This window comes from Protopterus annectens, chromosome 2.part0 (assembly GCF_019279795.1).
Source record: "Protopterus annectens isolate FY-2018-M chromosome 2.part0, PAN1.0, whole genome shotgun sequence".
Lineage (NCBI taxonomy): Eukaryota > Metazoa > Chordata > Ceratodontiformes > Protopteridae > Protopterus > Protopterus annectens.
Window position 1 is genome coordinate 1,126,446,641 of NC_056728.1, and position 21,777 is coordinate 1,126,468,417.

Genomic DNA, 21,777 nt, shown 5'->3' on the forward strand with positions numbered 1-21,777 from the left:
GTTTTAAGGCTAAAGTTTATGACCAGAATTTAGATGTGGAATGTGCTTTATTGCTCTGGTTTCTGTTAGACTATACATGTGAAATGACTTATATTGTTGTAAGTTTCTGTGCAGGTGTTAGATTGCTAAATAATGCAGTTTGTGGCCTGAGAACTCAGACCAGGTGTTAAGACGATGCAATATGAATATTGGGAAAACCTAAGTGGCAAAAATGATGTAATTTGGGAGGGCCTTAGAGACATGCTTGTTAGTAATGTTTAAATACTATTTCTCACAAGAGACAGAGCATTTTGATCTTGATATCCAACTTATCATCAGCACTCTGCCTTATGCTCACATGTAAGTTTTAGCACTGTGATTTCCTGCAGGAATAGTTAAAGCTAGTAAATATTAATTCGGTATTTTTCTTTGAAATCAGACCTGTCCTACTGTATTATTTTAAGTTTTTGTGTGATCTGTGAGCTATTAGATATATCTGTGATGTAGACGTTTTGTCTTGTGTTTTAATTATTTTTTATTAAATATTTTTAAAACCTTCTACCTGTGGCTGGTTTGTGTAGAGATAAGCTCTAGAGTACACTGCATATTTATAGAGGTTATTGTAACAGGCCACTCTAAAGTAAGCCTGGACTGTTAGTCACATTACCATTGGATAATAATATTGCACAGTAATAATTGGACACCCTTTTAAGGGCATTTTAGTAGCTGATATTATTAGCTGGGTGGTGGCAGTAATTACTACTGTATGGTCTGGGTAAAGGGGCACAGCTGGAGAATCTGTGTCAGCCTTTCCCAGCAGTGTCTATGAAGTTGTATAAATACTTATCTCAGTGTGTGTGTGTGTGTGCGCGTGTGTGTGTGGTATGTCAGCTACTTGGCAGGGACACGAAGCACTGGTTGGACAGAGAGGGTACTGGAGGTTTTAGCTTGCCCAGCTAGGCTGAGATCTGGACCCTATAGTTGTGCCAGTGGGGAGCCTTATTGGGGACCTGCTGAGCAAGGGAGCGACCAGCCCCAGACCGACTGTGATCTCTGTGTGCACTTAAGGGAAATAGTACTTTACTGTGTGTATTAGTTATCCTTTCCTGTCTTCTAGGAGACAACCTCCCTGGTGTTAGTGGTGAGGATTGAGGCTCCTTGATTGCTCGGCCAGGGCACGGTCATCACAGATGGGTCTGAGGATAACCTGTAAAGAACTACATAGTTGTGACTCATCCTGCAAAGGGCCTTGAACCCTCTATCTTTATGAAGAGGCAATGGATGGCTAAAATGTCTGGCAGAGAAAGTCTCCTAAAATGCCACATACACCCTTGAAGATACTAAAGTTATTACTCTCTTTACTAATGCTAACATTTTTAAACACAGTTTTAACTTTAATAAAGAAAAGTTTGGCAGCTTCAATAGTGTGTGGTACTCTAGTATCTTTTTGCTGATATTTAAAGACGCTATGGTGAATTTATTACGCAAAAAGAAATGAAGTGTCCTGTTGAGACAAAAGAAAAGAATGCCAAATGTAGGACACTTCATTTTGGTTGTTGTTGAGACAGACACCAATGCCATGCTTGGCACAAATAAGACTATCCCTTATTGTCTGATGCCCAATATTTTTCTTCTGTCTGTCCAAGTCAGGATGAGAAGTGTGCATTTCTACTACCACATTACCTACCTTTTTCAATTTTTTTCTTTAAACTTTCCTTTCCACCTCACACCTTCCCACAAGTCATAGAAGATTCTTATTATTTTATTTGTTTATTTGACATTTGTTGACCAGGTTAGTCTGACTGAGTAGAAACCCTTTTTCAGTGGAGAACCAGGGAGAAAAGCTCCACAAGTATTACAAAAAAACAAAACAAATTACACAAAGTCATAAAGCATTTAAAAAAGTATAACAATCAAGGTAAAAACGGTTATACAGTTAATATATGAATGTATTAGCATATCAATCCAGGGTTAAGTAACAAAATGAAAATGTGAAAATATACTGCAAATATACCACTACAAAACTAAAGGCCTTTGTGAAGGAAGCAATAAGCCCCTACACCTCCCCCCATGTAGGCATCTGCCCCTTACCTTAATTCAGTCTACTCTGAGACCAGTCTCTTGGCAGCTTAACAATTTTTGCTAAACTGGTTCAGCAGTTAAATGCAGACTGATTTAATGTATAACAGTCTCACGTGCACACTCTCTCACACTCTCTCATGCACGCACGCGCACACACACGCACACGGACACACAAACATGATACACACAGACACACACACACACACTCGTGTTCAAACACGTAGACACACACACAAAGTACACAGTATATACAAACAATATCCCACAAATACTCCAGTATATATTTTCCTGGGTCTATATTAGGAAGTCGAATATTAAAAAGAGTGAATTGCTCTTATATCTACCCCTAATAACCGAAACCACAGAATGTCAAACGTTCGGAACAGCAGTTTTTTTCTCAGGGAAAAAAATTGCTGGGCCACTGCTTGGACTTTGCCATTTTCTCCACTGTGGTGCAATCTCAGAGTTGGTATATTTAAGTAAAGAATTTGCCCCCACTTTATTTTGTCTGTGGATTTGTTGTGTGTTTTCCCTGGGGAAAAAAATTGCTGTTCTATATGTTCGACATTGTGTGGTTTCGGTCATTAGGTGTCGATGTAAGCGCATTCGCTCTTTTCATCATTCGACTTCCTAATATAGACCCATTTTCCCTACTGGTATAAAACTGTTCCCCTGTACCTCTTTTTTTTTTTTAATCTTTGTAACTGATTCCATCATTCCTCTATCTCCTGCTCCAGTTGTCGACATGAATTCAAGGCAAAATTATCCATTCATCCAAAGCTATTGAGTCATACAACTTCTATAATGACTACATGAGCAGTCAACACCATTCTAGAGTTTACTAGGCAAGTATGGAATGGAAGCAGAATGCTAGGCCTTTGTCCTGTATCACATACATACTGCACACAGACGTGTGGACAAATTTAAGTCACTAATACTAGCCAAATCCAGCCCAACATGGAATGCTTCATCATAAGTAATTAATTTCATAAACTTTTTCATGGAAATCTGATGCTTTTGTTAACTGTGCTTATTTTTCATAAAGCTCTGTTCTCATCTGCAGATTTGGACAGGATATCTTTGGGCACCTTTATACTTCAGAAGATTAATAAATGCATTAAAAATAGTAAAGGCATATTATACTGAACTATTCCACCTGCATCTTTCACTCAGTGAGCATTACGGAAATCATAGCATTGACTTCATAAAATGTTAGCAAAGGGTCAAAAAGACATACTTTCTTACCTTACACAGCAAATTTGCAAAGCAAGACTTTATGTAATTATTAATAAGAAATATTGTACAACTGTAATTTATTAAATTTAGGACCACAAAACCAAGGTCAGTAAGTATTCTGGGCACAAATAACAAAATTGAGCTTAAATCACTGTGTTAGAGCTGTATTTTATTTTTATTTTTAAAAAGCTGTTGAATTATTAATACTTTTGTATTCACAGAGTCACATCTTACATGCATGTCCTAATTTGTTTGCAGTTACTACATAACTTTCACTGTACAGATCCGTAATGTACACTGTGCAGAATTTTTATGCTGCTTTTTAAGCAGCAGTACTTGAAAATGCATTTTGATTCAAACTGTTTTCCTGACAAAAATGGCAAACAAACCATGCAGTCTGTGCAGGCGATAACCATGGGAAGAAAGGTTTGCTTTCCTGTTAGTATACATAGTTACCAGAGCCATATGAAGTGAGGGACTTTAGGGGATTGCCACCCCAAGTGCTAGACCGTTGGGGTGCTGAACAGTTTCCCAACTAACAAGATATTAAGCATTCATGAAAGACAGTTTGTAAACTATCAAAATGTTTTATTTCAAAGGTAACAAGTTACCAGGTTGCTACATAACTGCTTTGTGCTACATTAAAAAGTATGTCTGTTTACAAACTATCAGTAAGCAGTCTCCACTGCTTAAAAACAGCATGGTGGTAGCCAAATGGTATATTGCCTGGGGCACTAAACTCACTTGCTACAGCTTAGACAGTTACTTTAAAAAGCAACTGTTAAACTAGATTGAATTGCTACAGGAATTTGTTTATGATCGAAGGTTAACATGTTTGTTGACTCTTACAAGCTTATGGCCAAGACCACCATCAAAAAGCTTAACCACCACATGACCCACTCCTGTTGAGAAATTAATGATGCCCCCACCCCCCACCCCCATTATGTACAGTTTCCCCTACATATCCCAGGTGAAAATTTGTAATAATCCACCTGATCGATCTTTAAAAGCAGCATGCTTCTCAGTAGCGCTAAAGGTTCTTCACAATTTGGGGGGGGGAGGGGGCAACAGAAAGAAATCATAAAACATTCCAATGAGAGATGAACACTAAGCTTTTAATCCTGAGCTGAATCTCTCATTCTCCATTTGCCTACTGTGGTACTCTGGGTAAGTAATATGACTACACAGTATTCCTGTGCCTATACTGAGAACAGGTTTCAAGCAAATCTGCCCTCTTGGCTAAATAAGTGACTAAATACATAAAATAGATTTGTCTACAGTTTTACCTTGTTAGCAATCCAAGTTTTTTCAGTTAGTTTACATAATGTTCGCCTTGCAGCTTGCAAATCCACACCAAGATCTGCACTGCAGACTTCCAGGCTATCAGGAGTCCTACAAAACAGCAGATTTTCCACAGTTAATATGTTGGTAACTTGCCTGTGTATTTTACAGTATTTTAAGTCACTGCAATTTCATATCATTAATGCATCAGTATACAGACTCCCCTATTTAATGGAGACTTTTCAATAGGTCCATGGAACCAAACGACTTTACTTAAGCTTTCAGACATGACCGAGACATATATAGTTTTATATGATTACATTAATATTCGCTGACTCTTCTCATCCATGTTGTTTAGTTTGTCAGGCTGTTTGAATTCCTCTATATGTGCATAATTCACCTCTGTGGCCTAAGACATGGCTAAAAAGAGGCAACAAGTCTCAGTCCACCAAAGAAATTTTAAACAATCCATGACTGTGCATAAGTATATAAAGATTTAGCCAGTTCTTGTTGTAAATCAAGCATATAGGAATAGAATAAAGTCCAGCCCTCGTGATCAAACTGCAAAGCCCAAGTGATTAAACAAAGCAAACAGTAGATAAATCCTGATATACCCACAAACAGGTATGGATTATTCCTATTATTCAATTACATTATTTAAAAAACAAATTGCTTGCCTTTCTTAAATAACATCTTTGTATAATGGGACTTCAGTCTTTCCGCATTGTCTTCTGTGGACTAATATAAACCACATGCGTTTGGGACTTGTGTTCCCATACTTGCACAGTACATCTGTGCAGTGCAGGAGAAGCAACAAAGATTCTCCATTGCATTTTTTTTCCTTAATGTTAAAAAGTAAGAATTTTACAAGGGACTCTGGAGAAATACAAGGAAAATCAGGTATGTTGCAGTTTCTTTAGTTTTGCTCAACATACTTATTTGTGTCATATTTTGCTGACTCCAGCATATGGCCACAGAAACTCTGACCACTCAAATAGTACTTTAAAGGGGCCGGACTTATTTTATTCCTACAGCCTTGATTTACAAAAAACAAGCTGGTTGGGCTGTCCAGTCAACATGTTCATTTTTGAATAGCAATGTGTAGTCATTGTATAAAACAAATTATTACCTAAATTCTTGTGTGATTCAATTTTATAAGGTTTCATTCTTGGAAGTCTCTTCTTTGTTCTACTCTAATGTTAAGGCAGTTAGAGTTACTTAAAGATTTCTCTAAACCCGTTCCAGTCACAAGAGGAGGCTACTAAAGTTCTTTGTTTCATTTCTATTTTGGCAAATAGCTGCAAAAGGATGCATTTCTCTTAAGAGGCCAAAATGCAGTGGGAAAAATGTTTATTTCACCATTATTGTTGTTTCAGACATATACTCAATAATGGAAAACAAACATTTGACCAAAACCACAAAACTAACCTCACAATTTATATGGGGTGGGGAAAAGGAAGCGATTGTGTCATGACAGATGAGTATGGCTTGTATCTGATCTAAGCCACACTGGAGTAGATATGTAGGCTCAGCCACCCTAGTATATCTCCTTGCTGGTAATAGCAACATGGCCCTCACATGGGCACATCTGGCAGGCAAAATTTTAAAATGCTTGTCCCTATGGGCCATTACTGCTGTCCCAGGAGGTTGCCTCAGCATCAGTAATCCTAGTATACCTTTGCACCTAAGTTTACATCAATGCAGAAAAATACATACAACACAGTGAAGTCTGGAATATTCCTAGACAACTCTAATTTTACAATCTACCAGCATAGCCAAGGATTCAGTTTTTGTACCACCAGCTGCTACTGTTGACTGTTAGTTCAATGGATAAAGCTAAGACCTGTTAATGAGATGCATCGCTTGGTCAAGAGTTTCCTTCCCTCAGTCTTTATTTGCCCCCAGCAGGGGGATGACCCAAGCACCCGGTGGATGGATCTCATATGAAAGAAAAATGGCTAGAGGAAAGGACGCTTTGGATGGAGGATTAACACAAGTACCAGAAAGAAAGTAAGTCTTTCCTTCATTTTAGTTTTTACAGAAAAATATGGAAGTTATCTACAACATCCTTACAGATGTATCTGGGAATGGAATGTGCCATTATAGCATCCAGTTTAAGAGAAATTTAAGAACACCCTTTCTTCTGACAGACCATAATGAGGCTAGACCCTCTAAGCAGTGGGCAAAGAAACCCTGTTAAATGGGCAGGCATATGCATGGCATTGGTAAAGCCAGTATATAATGTATAGATTCCGTGGCAGAGAATTCAGCAGATGAAGTGGTGCCAATTCTCTAAAAAAAATATTACAAAGGGTAAAAACAAACACATATTTATAAGAAGTGTTTGTAATTTTGTAATGGGCACCACCCCCTAACAGGAACAGAGGATTTTCTCAAAGTCATGTATGTACTACTTGTACCATTACCAAAATAGGAACTATGCATAAGTTTTGGGAATACCTAGCAGTTTTCAGAATATGTTAGTATGCATTTACTATGATAATTAGTTGTTTTTGCCTGACACTTCCAGTTCGTAATAAGTGTTTTTCATTGTCAACAGTCGCACTGTACAGGGATTAGGGAAGCAGGTTCATAAGTAAGCACAAGGCTATCTGCCCAAGGGCCTAAGTAAGCCTAGCCAGCAATGATCCCATGGCTTACCCCACCCAAGAAAGTTATTTTCCTGTGCCCCTGGGGTATATTTCCTATTTCCCATCCACTTATCAAGATTTTTCTTCAAGAGTGCTAATGAGGAACTTTGCTTAACATAGATGGGTAGCTTGTTACAGAATATGGGAAGTCTCTGGGATAGGAATCTATCACTCCAGCATGTCCTGTAGGGACAAGGTTTAGGTCTCTAGAGAATGTAGCTAAGAGGGATTTCTTTAGGTGTAGCATGTCCAATAACTCTGGGTTTGATATACCTTTATATGTTAGGCAGAGATCACCTCAGAGTAGGCGATATACTATGGAGTAAAGCTGGAGTTTTTCAGACTGTCAGTGTAGGGCATCTGTTTGAGGCCAGTAATCCTCTTTGTGAAGTACTTCTGTGGCCTTTCCAGCTGCTGCAGATGTCTTGTGAGGTACATTCCAAAAGGGGTGTGGTACTCTATAATGGGTCTAATGAGTGTCGAGTAGAGGGGAACAATGACCTCTTTTTTCCTAAATGAGACCCTTTTGTGATGAGGTGTGCTATGCAGAAGGATTTCCTGACTACTGAGGCAATGTGATTATCAAAGGAGAGACTACTGTCCACCTGGGTCCCCAAGTCCCTTATCAAACATTCAGCGTTAAGTAGAATGCCACCTATGTGGTTGTGCATGAGTACAGAGTTTTTACCAAAAGGGATGACAATGCACCTTTTGGCATTGAGCTTGAGTCCATGGCTCTGACACAAGGCATCTGTCTCAGTGAGGCCCTTCTGTAGGATGTCCACATCATTTGGGGACTCAACTATGGCTCCTTGTTTGCAGTCATCTGCGAACTTCGTTAGCCAAAGGCCTTCTGTGTTAGCCTGTACATCAGAGAAGTAGATACCAAACAGGAGAGGTCCCAGGCCTGAACCCTGTGGTACTCCACTTGTCACTGGTTTGAAGTCAGATTTGGAGTCTGCAACTTTTACAGTGTGGGTTCTGTCAGTGAGCCAAATTGGCAACCCATCTTGTGATGTAGGGATTTATACCTTGTTTATTGAGTTTAGCTATAATTCCAGAATGGGGGATGGTGTTGAAAGCCTTGGTGAGGTCAAGATAGGCTGTGTGAACCATCTTACCCTCATCTACAGCTTTGGTGACAGCCTCAAATAAGTCGATGAGGTACAAGAGCCATGATCTGCCTTTCACAAACCCAAACTGGGTGGGGTCCAGAGTTTGGAGGTTGCCAATGTCTTTGTTTACGAGTTCCATGATGACACATTCCATGGCCTTACAGACCAGGCTCGTCAGACTAATAGGGCGATAGTTCCCTGGATCAGTGGTGGCTTCCCCTTTGTGGAGTGGGATAATTGTTGCTGTGTGCCATTCAGTGGGCACAAAGCCTGATGTGAGATTACGACTGAACATGATGCTTAGGTGGGGAGCCAGTTCGTTTTGATGTTCGTGCAAAATGCAGCCTGGGATGTTGTCCAGTCCCATGGATGCTGTGTTTTGGCTTTAGAGAGTGCAGCTTTTACCTGCGTAGTTGTGATTACAGGGACTCTCTGCATTCTTCCTGTATAGATATGGGCTCTTTAGGGTGTGAGAGGGTGGTAAAGTTAGCACTGAACCTATCCGCCAGGATGTTGGCAATATCAGTTGGTTCTGTAATTTTCATGCCATTGTGCTGTAACTCAGAGCAGATTTGGGTGTTGCCATTGAGATTCTTGACATAACTATAGAATGCTTTATGGTTGTCCTTATAATAAGTGGTGATTTTGTTTTCGTAGCTAGCTTTGGAGGATCTTATAAGGGATCTCAGCTTCTTACAGAGGCTGACCAGGGAACTCCTCCACTCATGGGATTTTACTCTTTTGCAACAGTTTCTTCCTTCTGTTGTAGAGTTTTTTATGGCAGGGGACCACCAGACTGACTTCCTTTTTTGGGGGATAGCATCTTGGTTCTGCTTGAGATAGCATGATCCATGCACTTGTGTAAGTGCTTATAGAGTGCATCTGTGTAGGATTCAGCAGCCGTAACTGTATTGTCCATCTGCATGGGTGTCATGAAGTTTGCCACTTGTCTTAAGAAGCATGAAGTTGGCTTTGGAAACATTTTTTACCATGATTTCCTTAATGGGGGTGGGGGCAGGATGTGGATATCTAGGGTGATTAGCTTATGGTCAGATCTGACCAATGAGGAGTTGACTTCAGGTGTGGAAAACCAGTCACTCGTGTTGGTAATGACTAGGTCTAGGATACTGTTGCCCCTGGTGGGGGTGTGGATAAGGTTGATTCAGGGCATTAGAATTTATGAATTCCAGAAAGCATTGAGCAAAGGAGTTGGTACAGGAGTAGTTTTCCCAGTTAATGGTGGGGTAGTTGAAATCACTCATTATTAGGGTGTTTGGTTGAACCCTAATATTTTCCAGTATATCAAGAAAAGAGGAGTGGGAATCCTGGGGCATATTGGGGATCTGTAGCAAGCTACAATTTGGATTGCAGTTTTGCCCAGAGTTAGTTGCACTTGGATAACCTCAGATGCATTATGCTGAACAACTAGCCTGGAGGTGTGGATATACTTAATGAATATGGACACACCTCCACCTTTGGTGCTCTGGTTCAGGTTAGGTGGCCGAAATGTATTATGAGTTATAGCCTGGTAATGCAGAGGTGCTCTCTAGAGCCTTGAATCAGGTATCAGTCACTGCACAGATATCGATGTTCTCCATTTTAAGGAATGCCTCGATTGAGTGCATTTTGAGATTTAGACTTTTAGCATTGAGCAGCATTACCTTCAGTTTTTGCTTACCTGTTCCTGTTACGGTGGTGAATCTGTCATTCAAGCCTTGCCTAAAAAAGGCACTATAGGGGCAGCAAGAGCCTTAGCCAGTATCTGGTGTCCCAGGGGTGACAGGTGCAGGCCATCTCTGGCAAAGTATTGTGGTCTGTCGACCATGTCATCCCAGGCAGACAAATACTGGATCCCCTTAGAATGACACCAAAAGCTTAGCCAATTTTTGAAGTCAATCATTTTGTCCTTGTACTGCAGTATCATTCTGGGCAATGGCAGGATGCTTCTCAGGGCTAGGATCATACATGCCTGGGCTACAAGATCAGAGAGCTCTACCATGTCTCTTTTCATGTAGTCCAGGAGGTATGTCTCAGGTCATTCACACCAACATGGACAATGACAAAGTCATATCTGTACTTGTTGTGGAGTGACCTGAGTGCGTGGGTTATGTGGCGGATCCTGGCACCTGACAGGTAGCCAACAGTATCCTTCTCCTTGTTCAGCCTGGTGAGTGGAACATCAGTGTATCTGACTATAGAGTCACCTATGACTAGTATGTTGTTATGCCTTATGGGCTGTGGTTGAATGACACACTTAGTCTGTGGGCTATGTGTCATTTTGGTTCTGTTGGGGGGGTGGAGGTTGCTTGAGTTTCTGCTTTGGAGGTCTCTGTTGCTTGAGCAGATTATTATTGACAGCCTCCCCAAATGTTTTTGTGTTTCTATGTGTGGATTTTGGTGGTGTAGGTTTAGTGGAACTATGTGAGGAGTGTGGTGTGGTGTGATGCAAGGGTTTACCTTCTCCTCTTGACTGTCAAGTTCAGTCTTGGCTGGAGAGAGCTTTACCTCCAGTTTGGCTAGATAAGTGCATCTCTCACAGGTTGTGGTGGTGGGTGGTAGGAGAGGGTTGTCTGTACATGAGGCAATTGCTACATTACCCCAAGATGCCCAGATTCATCAGATTGACAGGAGAAAACACTGGGAGCTGGCCCTTGGACATGCCTGAATAACAAACTACTTTCCTCCAGATAAGTGAGGAAAGGGAGTATAACAGCTGTTTTTCTCTAATCAAATGAGGAAAGTAAGTACAAAAATTGTTTTCCTCTAGGTAAAGAGGAAGGTGGAGTGCTGTAGTAATTTGTAGCTTATTTAGTGCTAACAACACGTTCTGAACAAGTGCTGAGCACAAATAAGCAAATTCAAGTGCTAAAACTAAGAATCTGTACCTGGATCTTGTGAAAGATATGCTACCTAGTGCTTATCACTCCCATTGATAAGCTAGAATACTTCCCTCCAACACAGAAAGGCTTGGGGGGCTCAGAAGCTTGCAAACCGTCCTGGATACAGCAAATCTGTATCTGGACTAGACTAGTTACAGGAAAGGTGGGAAACCAGCACAAATGCGGGCTTTTAAACCAGAAAGTTGAAAGAGATGGAGAAACTGCCAAACAGCCAATAAACTACAATTTCTGGGCCAGAAACCACTCGTGGTATAGATAGGCAACCTAGTGCTTACCACTCCCACTGATAAGCTGGAAGGCTTCCCAACACAGAAAGGCTTGGGGGCTCAGAAGCTTACAAACAGTCCTGGATACAGCAAACCTGTACCTGGACTAGACTTAGTTACAGGAAACCAGCGCAAACCAGAAAGTTGAAAGAGATGGAAAAACTGCCCAAACGGGCAATAAACTACAATTTCTGGGCCAGAAACCACTCTTGTGGTAGATTTCAAACATGCTACACTCTCTGCAGTGGTTTGCTCCTGTAGTGAGAAACAATGGAAATCCAGTCTTTTCAATGTAAAGAGTTGATTATTTGACTGAGGCGATTGGGTGGTCATTTGCCTTTTGGGGCCAAGGAATACTAGGTGCTACAACAGTGTATTTCTACCTAATGTTAGTGTGATAGAGATGTCTCCTAATTCATTTATGAATGACCACGGTGCATGCTTAAATAATTTAGATTCTAAATGTAATGTATACAGTCATATAATATTGTTTGATCTGTTGTTGGTTGTATTTTTAGAGTTTTTAAACTGTGCATCAACTGTTCTGTTTTACTTGAAAATAAACAGTTTAAAAAACACAAGTGTTACTGATTAAAGAGACTTTCAACAAGTAATGAAAATTTTGAGAAAGTAAGGTAAGTAATGGGATGTGATACCTAAAAAATGTTTGCCAATTAAAACTACCTTTAATCCACCCTTACTGTCTACTTTAAAAGGTATTTCAGACTATATATGAGAATAAAATGCAAGATTTATTAAGAAACCCCCCTAAAAGTCGTGTTTTAATTTGACTAGTGAAGGTGATGCCACAAAGGAATTAAAATTAATGAAACAAGTGAGGTTTTAAATTCTAGAAAGGATGAGTAACAGATAAGGTGAACAAAAGTGATTATAATGCAGGCTGGCCTGCATTCGTCTGATGTGGCTAGTTATGAAGGAGTATATTGCAATGAAATTAACATAATTTATGAAAGAATTATAATGTACGATTGAATTTATCAGAAAATGTTACTAATTCTGATGATTAACTTTTTGAATACTTTTTTACCCAGGACAAAGTTTGTTAAGTAAACCATACAGGTTCATAGGCATGCAGTCCAGAAGACTATTGATGAGCCTGGCCCAAATTTACAAAAGCCTCAAAGCACATTTTAGTTAAGTGACATGCTAAAGATCATACAGTGGGCAAATGAAGGCTGAGGGAAGAAAACTGACTGTTCAGCTCATTAACAGGTCATAGCATTAATCTGTTGAACTAGCGGTCAATAATTGCAGCTGGAGGCACAAAACCTGAACCCCCAGGCTATGCTGATAAACTATAAAATTAAAGAGTTTTTTTATAAACATGCCTTCATTTATACAGGACTCTCTGGATTTTTTATTTGCTTCTCGAAGTGGACTTTAACAATAACAACTTCATGTTAGCTACCATGGAAAATGAATCTACATATTTGCACACTACAGGAAGAATGTATAGAGAATGTCAGATTGAAAAGTTCCAAATATGCTGGCATGGCAAATAAGGACAATTATAGTATGTGTTCATTATTAATAGCTTTTTTTGATGGATAGTATTTTAAACAAATTAAATGAGTACATATGGAGGCTTATATATTTTCCCAAAATACTGGCATAGTGGGAAAATGAATTTATACATAAAATTAATTATCTAGATTTGTTAACTTTGTTGTTGCGTCTTTCGACTTTTCCTGGTTAGGGGTCGCCACAGCACCACCACCGCAAAAAAAATATTTTATTTCTTATATGGACAAGTAAAGTAATGATGAATTTCAAGATTTTAAATGTTAGATGAAAAAAGCACAACTTTCTTGACTGTTACAGATAACTAATTAGTAAAGTGAAATATTATATGGCATTTTGTACAGAAGATTAAGGTTCTGAACTATTAACAAGCTGCTTCCTCTGGCCAAAGACACAGGGTTTGAGTACTTCCACCTTCATTTGTCTGCTGTTCGACTCAGAGCATGTTGCTTAACCAGACAAGACTCTTGAGGAGTCTGAACAAGGTCCATGCTGATAAATACTCGGCTGCTGAAATTACTTTTAATATTATAATATTTTTTATTTACTTAACATTTGTTAACCAAGTAGGGGAAATAGTCCAATATCACAATACAATACAACTAAACATACAACTGAATGCAGAACTATTTACATAGAAATTTGCACTGATATTGGCAGTGAAAAAGTTGTATATATAGCCGAGTACTGCATCTTTATTTGGAAACAGGTTGTTTTGAATTTTCAAGCAGGCATAGTGCATTACTGATAGAGCAAATCAGTTCAATTCCAAAGAATGACTTTCTGAATTTAACGAGATAAATTTGTATTAAACAGTAGATGGGATACATTAGTGTTCTTTGAGTTATAGGTGTATTCTAGCCCACATCTCCAAAATACTTACAGGTATGTTAATACCAGGCAGTTTTTTTTTGTAGTTTGCAACTAGAAAAGTTTGCTCACTTCTCTTAATTCTTCTGGAAGTTTGTTCCATCTGGAGGGTGCATTTTAAAGGCCTTTTCAGAATTAGCCACTTTGCAAGGAGGTTTGGCTTTTATCGATCATTTTTTGGAAACCAATATATGAGAATAATTAATTATATGCAACTAGTTGCCATCTATATAAATATATGTGAAAGTATCAATAAAAGTCAGATTACTAATTACATTTGCAGCACACAGGATTAAAGCCCTGACTACATTGTAGGAACTCAAGTTCATTTAGTGGCTCAGGTGCCTGTTTGAGCTAGCTACTGAGGATGTCGGCGAGAATGAAAGTGAGTGTTCTACTGGCTGACCCATCCTCAGGGGAAGGAAAAGGTTCTGGCTCACCACAAGAATGATATCCAGTAGAAGCACTAGGTGTACAACCAGTAGCATTCAGAGCTGTCAGAGTACACACTACCTTACTACATTTGCTCAAAGTAGCAGAAAGCGATAAGCATGCAGAGGCATTCGTCCACTTGGGAGGTAGTGTTTTAAGGCTTACAGTTGACACTTGCGGTCATTGGGTAGTGGTCCTACAGGGTATGATTAGGCTACCAGCAAGCTAGCTCACTCCCTACAACCTGACTCTCATTGGCAATCAGAGGACCCAGACAGGAACAAATGGGATGTAGGGCTTTCATCTAGTATCGAACTACCTTGCTTCTGTTCCACTGGAACAAATGGGCCAACCAAGTACAGGATCCACTGGGCAAGATCCTGGATGGAGGCTTAAAAAATTAAATACAAATCAAATTATCAGGATTTCTGATTTCTGTTTAAATAAAAGCTGTTGTGTTGTGCAGTGTTCAGTTGATAACCTTTGTATTTCTGAAGAAGTTCAACTATTAAAAAACTTTAAAATGAACTTGACAATGAACAAAAGTGCTTAAATACATGTGTTTCATTTTATTTCAAATTTATTTCAAGTTTTCTTGCACTGTCGTCTTGGTGGACATTTTTTACTGCTGGATTAAAAGATTTCAAAGCTACTACATGAAGTGATTTTCTTTCATATCCATAAAGTTCTATGGATTTATAAGTGTTTGGACAACTTTTTGACAGTTTACAGTTCTTTTAATATGTTGTTGTTGTCTTTCGGCTTTTCCCGGTTAGGGGTCGCCACAGCAGAACTCCAGTCTGCTAATGATTGGCAGTAGATTTTGAAAAAAGCCGAGGTGCCAGCGAAGGCATGTCTATTTACGCATGTCATTCAAATGCCCACCCAACCGTGGGGAGGACATGCAGACTCCACACAGAAGGCACTTCCTGCACTCCAGCCGAGAATCAAATGGGAGAACCTTTATATATATATATATATATATATATATATATATATATATATATATATATATATATATATATATATATATATATATATATATATATATATATATATATATATATATATATATATATATATATATATATACACACACACACACACACACACACACACACACACACACACACACACACACACACTATTTGTGTATGGTGTGTGTGTGTGTGTGTGTGTGTGTGTGTGTGGGTGCATGTATTCTCACACACTGTTTAGAGGTTTAGAGCAGCTTCATGAAATAAATTATTATATCTTCTTAAAGTAATCATGGAAAGGAAATAAAATGTTTAAAGATTTTATATAGTTGCTCTGGTGATATAGCGGGATAAAGCCCTGACTATGGCCCTGCCAATTTAGTTTGATTAGTGGCTTGGGCAACTGGGATGAGTGTGCCCATCCCAGATGAGAGGACACTCACTGATATGCTCCCTAAATGGGGGGGGGGGTCCAAAGAGTGGGGTTTGCCTCGTATGGGAAAACAATGAGCATAGTTGGTGTGGAAAGGGAAGTGGGTAAGTCATAAAAAAGAACACCCCCTCTGACTAGACAGGCAAGCAGAGCCCCAGGACACCCTTAGGATCAACAACCAGCCTCAGACAAAACAGAACAAGTCCAGTGAGGGATTGGAGAGTAGCTGGTAGACCTGGCATGGACATTGCATACTTGGGGTCAGGATGGTAAATATAAAGTACAAGGGGACAAAAAAAAACAGGTGACATAGTGTTCTTCTATTACACATAACAGGTTACATTGCATTCTTGTATTACACATAACTGCATAAGCCTTGAAGTGATTAAAGGATCTGTAATATCTTCAAAGTCAGTACTGCTAAATTTCAGCTGAAATACCATTCAATAATTTTTGACAAACCAAGAAACAAGTTGCTAGTTAGTAATAGAATAGCTCAGTTAGTTTTTCACAAAAGCAGCCAAAACATCCCAAAAGCAATGCCCACCCAACAATGCCAGAGCAAACCAAATTAACTTGTTGTGTCTTTCGGCTTATCCCGGTTAGGGGTCGCCACAGAGGAACTCTGGTCCGCTAATGTTTGGTACTGGATTTTTACGTGCCGAGTTACCAGCCCTGACACACAACCTTCAACGAAGGCACACCCATTCACGCATGTCTCCACACAGAAGACGCTCTAGCTGAGAATCTAACGGGACAACGTCTTGCTGTGAGGCGACAACGCTGCTGCAGAACCACTACCGCAGCTTCAGAGCAAACCACATGAACAAAAATGGATTCTCCAGGGTTGTTGTCATGTAAGCATTTTTACCTATTAGCATTTAAACAGTGTGTGTCATTCAGCCTTTTAACTTCTTGCCCTTTGGGTTGTCTTGGAAAAATGACCCTCCAGTTCCATACAGTCTTCCTGATTAATAAAACTAATATTACTAAAATAACAGTGAAGTGTAACCTCCTTATAAGTGAATACCCCAACAAGTAAGACATTTTGTTTGCACTGGTTTTGTTTTTACACCATTTCAAAAGCAAGAGGACCTGAAGCATAGCATTAGATAAGGGTTAAGTGGGTACAGTACAGCTAAGAAAATGGAAACAATCATTTCATGGTTCACAGTTGCAAAAACCATGTCTTATGCCAGTCATGTAACAGTTTAAATATTTACGTATCTTAACAACTCAGGTGATAAACCAGCAAGTGACCAACTTTATGGTCACCAAAGGCAGTACCAGTGAATGAGATGCTGTGCTTACATTAGCACATTATGTATGCATTTAAAATAAAACTTACCTTAGTTTTAGAAAACTGGCATTAATGGCAGCACAAGAAGAAAAAATTGAAGCAATCTCTCTAAACAGAACAGAAAGAAAATGTCTTAATAGCAGCTCTCTTCCTAGTTTATAGCATCTAGTTAGTCACCAGAACTTTATACTACACTGACTAAGAAATAAGACACAGTGAGATGTATATTAACAGTGCTGGAAACAACATGAGACCATCTTCATGTGTTTACAAAACGGTGCTGTTATATTTAATCTCATTGGGTAGCACATACACATACAAGAATGCTTGATGAATTTGAATGTTTTGATTTCTCATTATACAGCTTCCTACCATTCTTTTCAGAGGCACAGTAACAGTGAAAGTTTTTAATAGCAAAATAAATAGAAGTCCTTATCATAGGAGGATTCCTGTGGAATACAGCACTGACAGTCTAGTTTGATTTTCCAATTTGCCACAAAATTTTCTATACCTCCCTTGCTCTGGGGTGCACCTCTGTATTGAACTTGTGCCCCATCCAGCCACTATGCCCCACAATTTGATGCCCAAGAACAATATGAAAATGGTTTCTGAACAAGTCACTGACATCATGACATGAAACTCCCCAAGTGTCAGTCACTCACAGCACAAAACATTCAGAAACACAATGCCAAGTGTTTTCCAAAGGAAATTACTGTTTGTGCTTCTTCTAAGTGTGAACCAGCAGTGATTTTCTTTTGAGAGATTTCTCCCTTCTTAAAGTTAACATTACCATGGAGTCTGTATACACAAATGGGGTGTGAGCTTGTCCCCAGAGCCAGATCTAGTACTAGGTGACTTAGGCAATTGCCCAATGGCTTGCGGGAGGGGTCTGGCCACAACATTAATTTAATTAAAAAGTAAACTTTTTTGTACATTTTCTCTTCTCCCTTTGCATCACTTCTGTTTTCCTTCTCTTTGTTTCTATGTGCATTTTAATGGCAATGAGCGACTATTACAACACTAGAACAGTGCACTGTGGATCTGGTTTTCAGAACTTGGATGGAGACATTTTAACTTCCACCAACAGCTTTAATTTTCAAATGATGCCAGATGGGAAGGAATTTACAGGTGCAAGTGTGTGTGAAATGCCCTTGTTATAAGGGGCAGGATGGTTAATTACCTTACTCAGACTCAAACCCTGTACCTTGACTATAGAAAGAAGACAAGAGCCTTAATCTTCTACACCAACTACCTGACCCTTAGAATCATTAGAGTTGGTTAAAAGGTTCTATAAATGGGTACATTTGTCATTTACTTGTTCATACAGTTTTGTTCAATGCTTACATGGAAAAATGTTGTAAACTATAAATTTAAAATGCACTCTTTAAATGTTGCTGTATTTAACAAGAAATGCATTAAATCATGAAGGTGAAACAAACAACACATGCATTTATGCAGTATCCTAAAAACTTATGAATGGGGCCCATGGTTTGATAACAGCCCAGGGACCAATGTACACAATCCACCATTGGCCAGGAGTACTTTCAATGAATGTGAGGTTTCAAAGCATTTTCAATTAATGTGAATTTCAAGGGAAAAGAGTTAACCATTGCTCATGCCAAATCTATTTTCAGTGTGTACCTGTTTTGCTTAGCAAATGGCCATAAGAATTTCTGCTATAAACTATTAAAGCAGTGTTAGTACTGTAATAAGCAGCATGATGGAGGCTGTGGGTTCTAGTCCTACACCATGTAGATGAATTGCTAACACAACAGTGCAGTATAAGGGAGATGTTGCACTATTGAGTATGGATGAGATGTTAAACCAAGGCCCCATCTGCCTGCCACTGATTGTAGGTGCTGTGAGAGGTTTTATATCCACCTGAGCTATTGAAAAGAGTGGGGAGAAGTTCCCCAATACCCTGGCTAAATTTCCCTGGTAGTACAAATACCACCACCAGTCTCCCCTGAAAAGTGAATGTTAACCTAGTGGGATAACCTGGTCAAAGGATAAATAAATTAAACATTTTAAATTTAGTCCACATCTCTATCTTCATTCAAAAGTAAAGACAATATTACTCACAATGACAGTTTTGAACAGTTTTTATGGTAACTCAAGAGAAAGACAAGTAATAGGACACCAGAATGACTGTGGGGGGCATTTGTCCATTATCCTGCCTGAGGCCCTTTTCTGCATTTCTGATTCTCGGGGTTCGCGGTTTGACATTTCACAAGGGAAACTATGAAAACAAGTAATATCCTGTTTAGCTGATGTGAAAATCTATAGACAAGTGCTGAATATAGAAGGCATTCAGATAAGACAGGATGCTAGGAATGTAATATGCATCTCCTTGACAATTTACTGACTTAGTGAGTACATTTCTTACATTTGGCTTTAGACATCTTCTGCAGAAGGTGCGAATGGGAAAAAATTCTCACACTGTAAAAATGAATGACTTTCTGGAAGGTCACAGCCAGAGCAAAGACAGAAGCCAAAGTTCATGAGGCAAATTCTTAAAGTGCTGATATGCCAAATGAGGTCTGACACTTGCAGTCATTCAAGCAACAGTGCTTCCTGCAGGTAGGAATTGAAAACAGAGGCACAATAGAGACATTTTGAGACAAGACCCAGAAGCAGTCCTGCCTCTCACGCAATAGCATTTGGCAACAGCATTTTCCAGTGAATGTTCACTATCTGATAAAAATTTCAATGCATTCAGTAAAGAATTCATTTATGAACTGCAAGCCCTTCTTTAACTGTCGCAAAACATACAAGCAATCAGTCTGTCATTACTGAACTCAAACACTCTCATCAAGTAAAACCTAAATGAACCACGGGAACGGCATCCAAAGTACAAAAGGCCATTAACTATAGATTTTCCCTCTGTAATGAAAATACAGACATGAATGGTGTGGCCTAAATACACTCCTGAAAGTAAATCCACTTTCAGTATGAAATGTGGGTTAATCTTAATGGATAGCCCACTCCATGTGAAAGGACAAATTGGGTTCACTACGGATAGCAACCTTAGGTTTATAGATCTTGTGAACGGAGGTGATGGCCACAATGAAAACTTTCTCTAGAAGACCTTCCAGACCAGCTTGTTTAGTGGATCTGAAAGTAGGATGGACATGTTTAAGTGCCACGGAACACAAGGGCTCTTCAAAGGGAAATAAGATTCAAAGCTCTTTTTAGGAACTACTGTACCAGATAGTGCTGGGTAAGAGTTGTGCCTTCTCCAATGTTATGACAATGGAACAACTGAGACACAAGTCACTTGCGTATTTCAGATAGCCCAAGATCACCTAACATCATAAATACTAAATTCTGATGTTACTCAAAATGGTGTTATTGAGGAGACCAAAAAATAATAAAGAACTAAACATCAAAGCTATAACATTACAGCAATGACCACCTGTTTTTCACATAAGCATAGTTAGCACTTTTGCATAAGCACAGCACGCGCACACACACACACACACACACGCACACACACACGCACACACGCACACACGCGCACACACACGCGCACACACACACACACACACACACGCGCACACACACACACGCACACACACGCGCGCACACACACACGCACACACACGCACACAATGAAGGCCTTAAGCTAGTCACCTCATTTAGAACTGAAACGACCAACTTATGTTAGAATCTAACAGATATATTTCTTCAAATCATTACCACACTCTCGATTAACTAAATCAATCAAAAATATTTTGGATTAGTATATTACCAAAGCTCAACTTACAGCTAGTAGACCCCATCAGTCCTGGTGCAAAGCTTTGCAAGGAATGCAAGATGTGTAAACAGGGTAGTCTTTATGCCCAACAATGTTTTTGACAAAAGGCAGCTTGGTCTGTGTTACTTCATATATGTTGTAAACCATTCTAAACTGTCAAATTATATGCTGATTGAATGTTAAAATAATATAATACCTAGCTACTGCTAGAAGCAAGGATTTCAGAAACGTTTCAGTGAAGCACTTACACCAAACATTTATGGTAGGAGATGATTAATATGTAGCAGCCTGCTACTCATTTTCTAAACTAGAGTTTCAAATATAATGTAAAAAAAGCTTAAAAAACAAGCTGCTTGGTTCATACACAAATATAACAGTGTAAAGTCCTTAGAATAAATGAACAGCCGTGTATGGAATTTTTGTTGTGATGTGCAAGTTCATTTTAATTGCAAAGCTGGTAGTGCAAAAAAAAAAAAAAAAAGGCAAGAAAAAAATAAGTCTGGTTCATACACAAGTGTCATTTTGTAATGCCTTCTATTCCAACCAACCGTCTATTCACAAAATAGGGTCAGGGTGTCACATCAACAGTAAAACATCTAGAGCAAGTGTTCACACTGCAACTGCCAGCAGACTATTTCTGCTACTGTTGAGGATTGACATAATTGTTAAAGTGTCTACATCAAAGACAAGAGGTACAGGGTTTGATTCTCACCAAGAGAAATTGGCTAAGCTTAAAATGGCCCACAAGGCCAGCTAGCCTAGTGCATGACTATGAACCTATGAATTGTTATGCTTTCATACCACTCACACCTATGGACAATTTAGTGTAATTACTGCATGTCTTTAGAATATGGGAGGAAACTGAGGCATCTAGAAAAACCCACATGCACATTAGGAGGGCATGCAGACTCCCCACAAAAGGTATCCCGGCTGTGAATTGAACCAGAAAACCTCTT

The 21,777-nt window shown here is 39.2% G+C and overlaps 1 protein-coding gene across 1 annotated transcript in view; it reads right to left on the bottom strand.

The window, feature by feature from the left end:
- The window catches only part of LOC122793371 (probable E3 ubiquitin-protein ligase HERC6), a 962,939-nt gene that overhangs the window by 655,518 nt on the left and 285,644 nt on the right, over positions 1-21,777 (bottom strand). Inside the window, exons 10-11 of the mRNA XM_044061322.1 lie at positions 17,113-17,172; positions 4,584-4,689 (exon numbers count right to left, since the gene is read on the bottom strand). Of these exons, the coding sequence (XP_043917257.1) occupies positions 4,584-4,689; positions 17,113-17,172 (166 nt within the window). The remainder of the gene's footprint in view (positions 1-4,583; positions 4,690-17,112; positions 17,173-21,777) is intronic.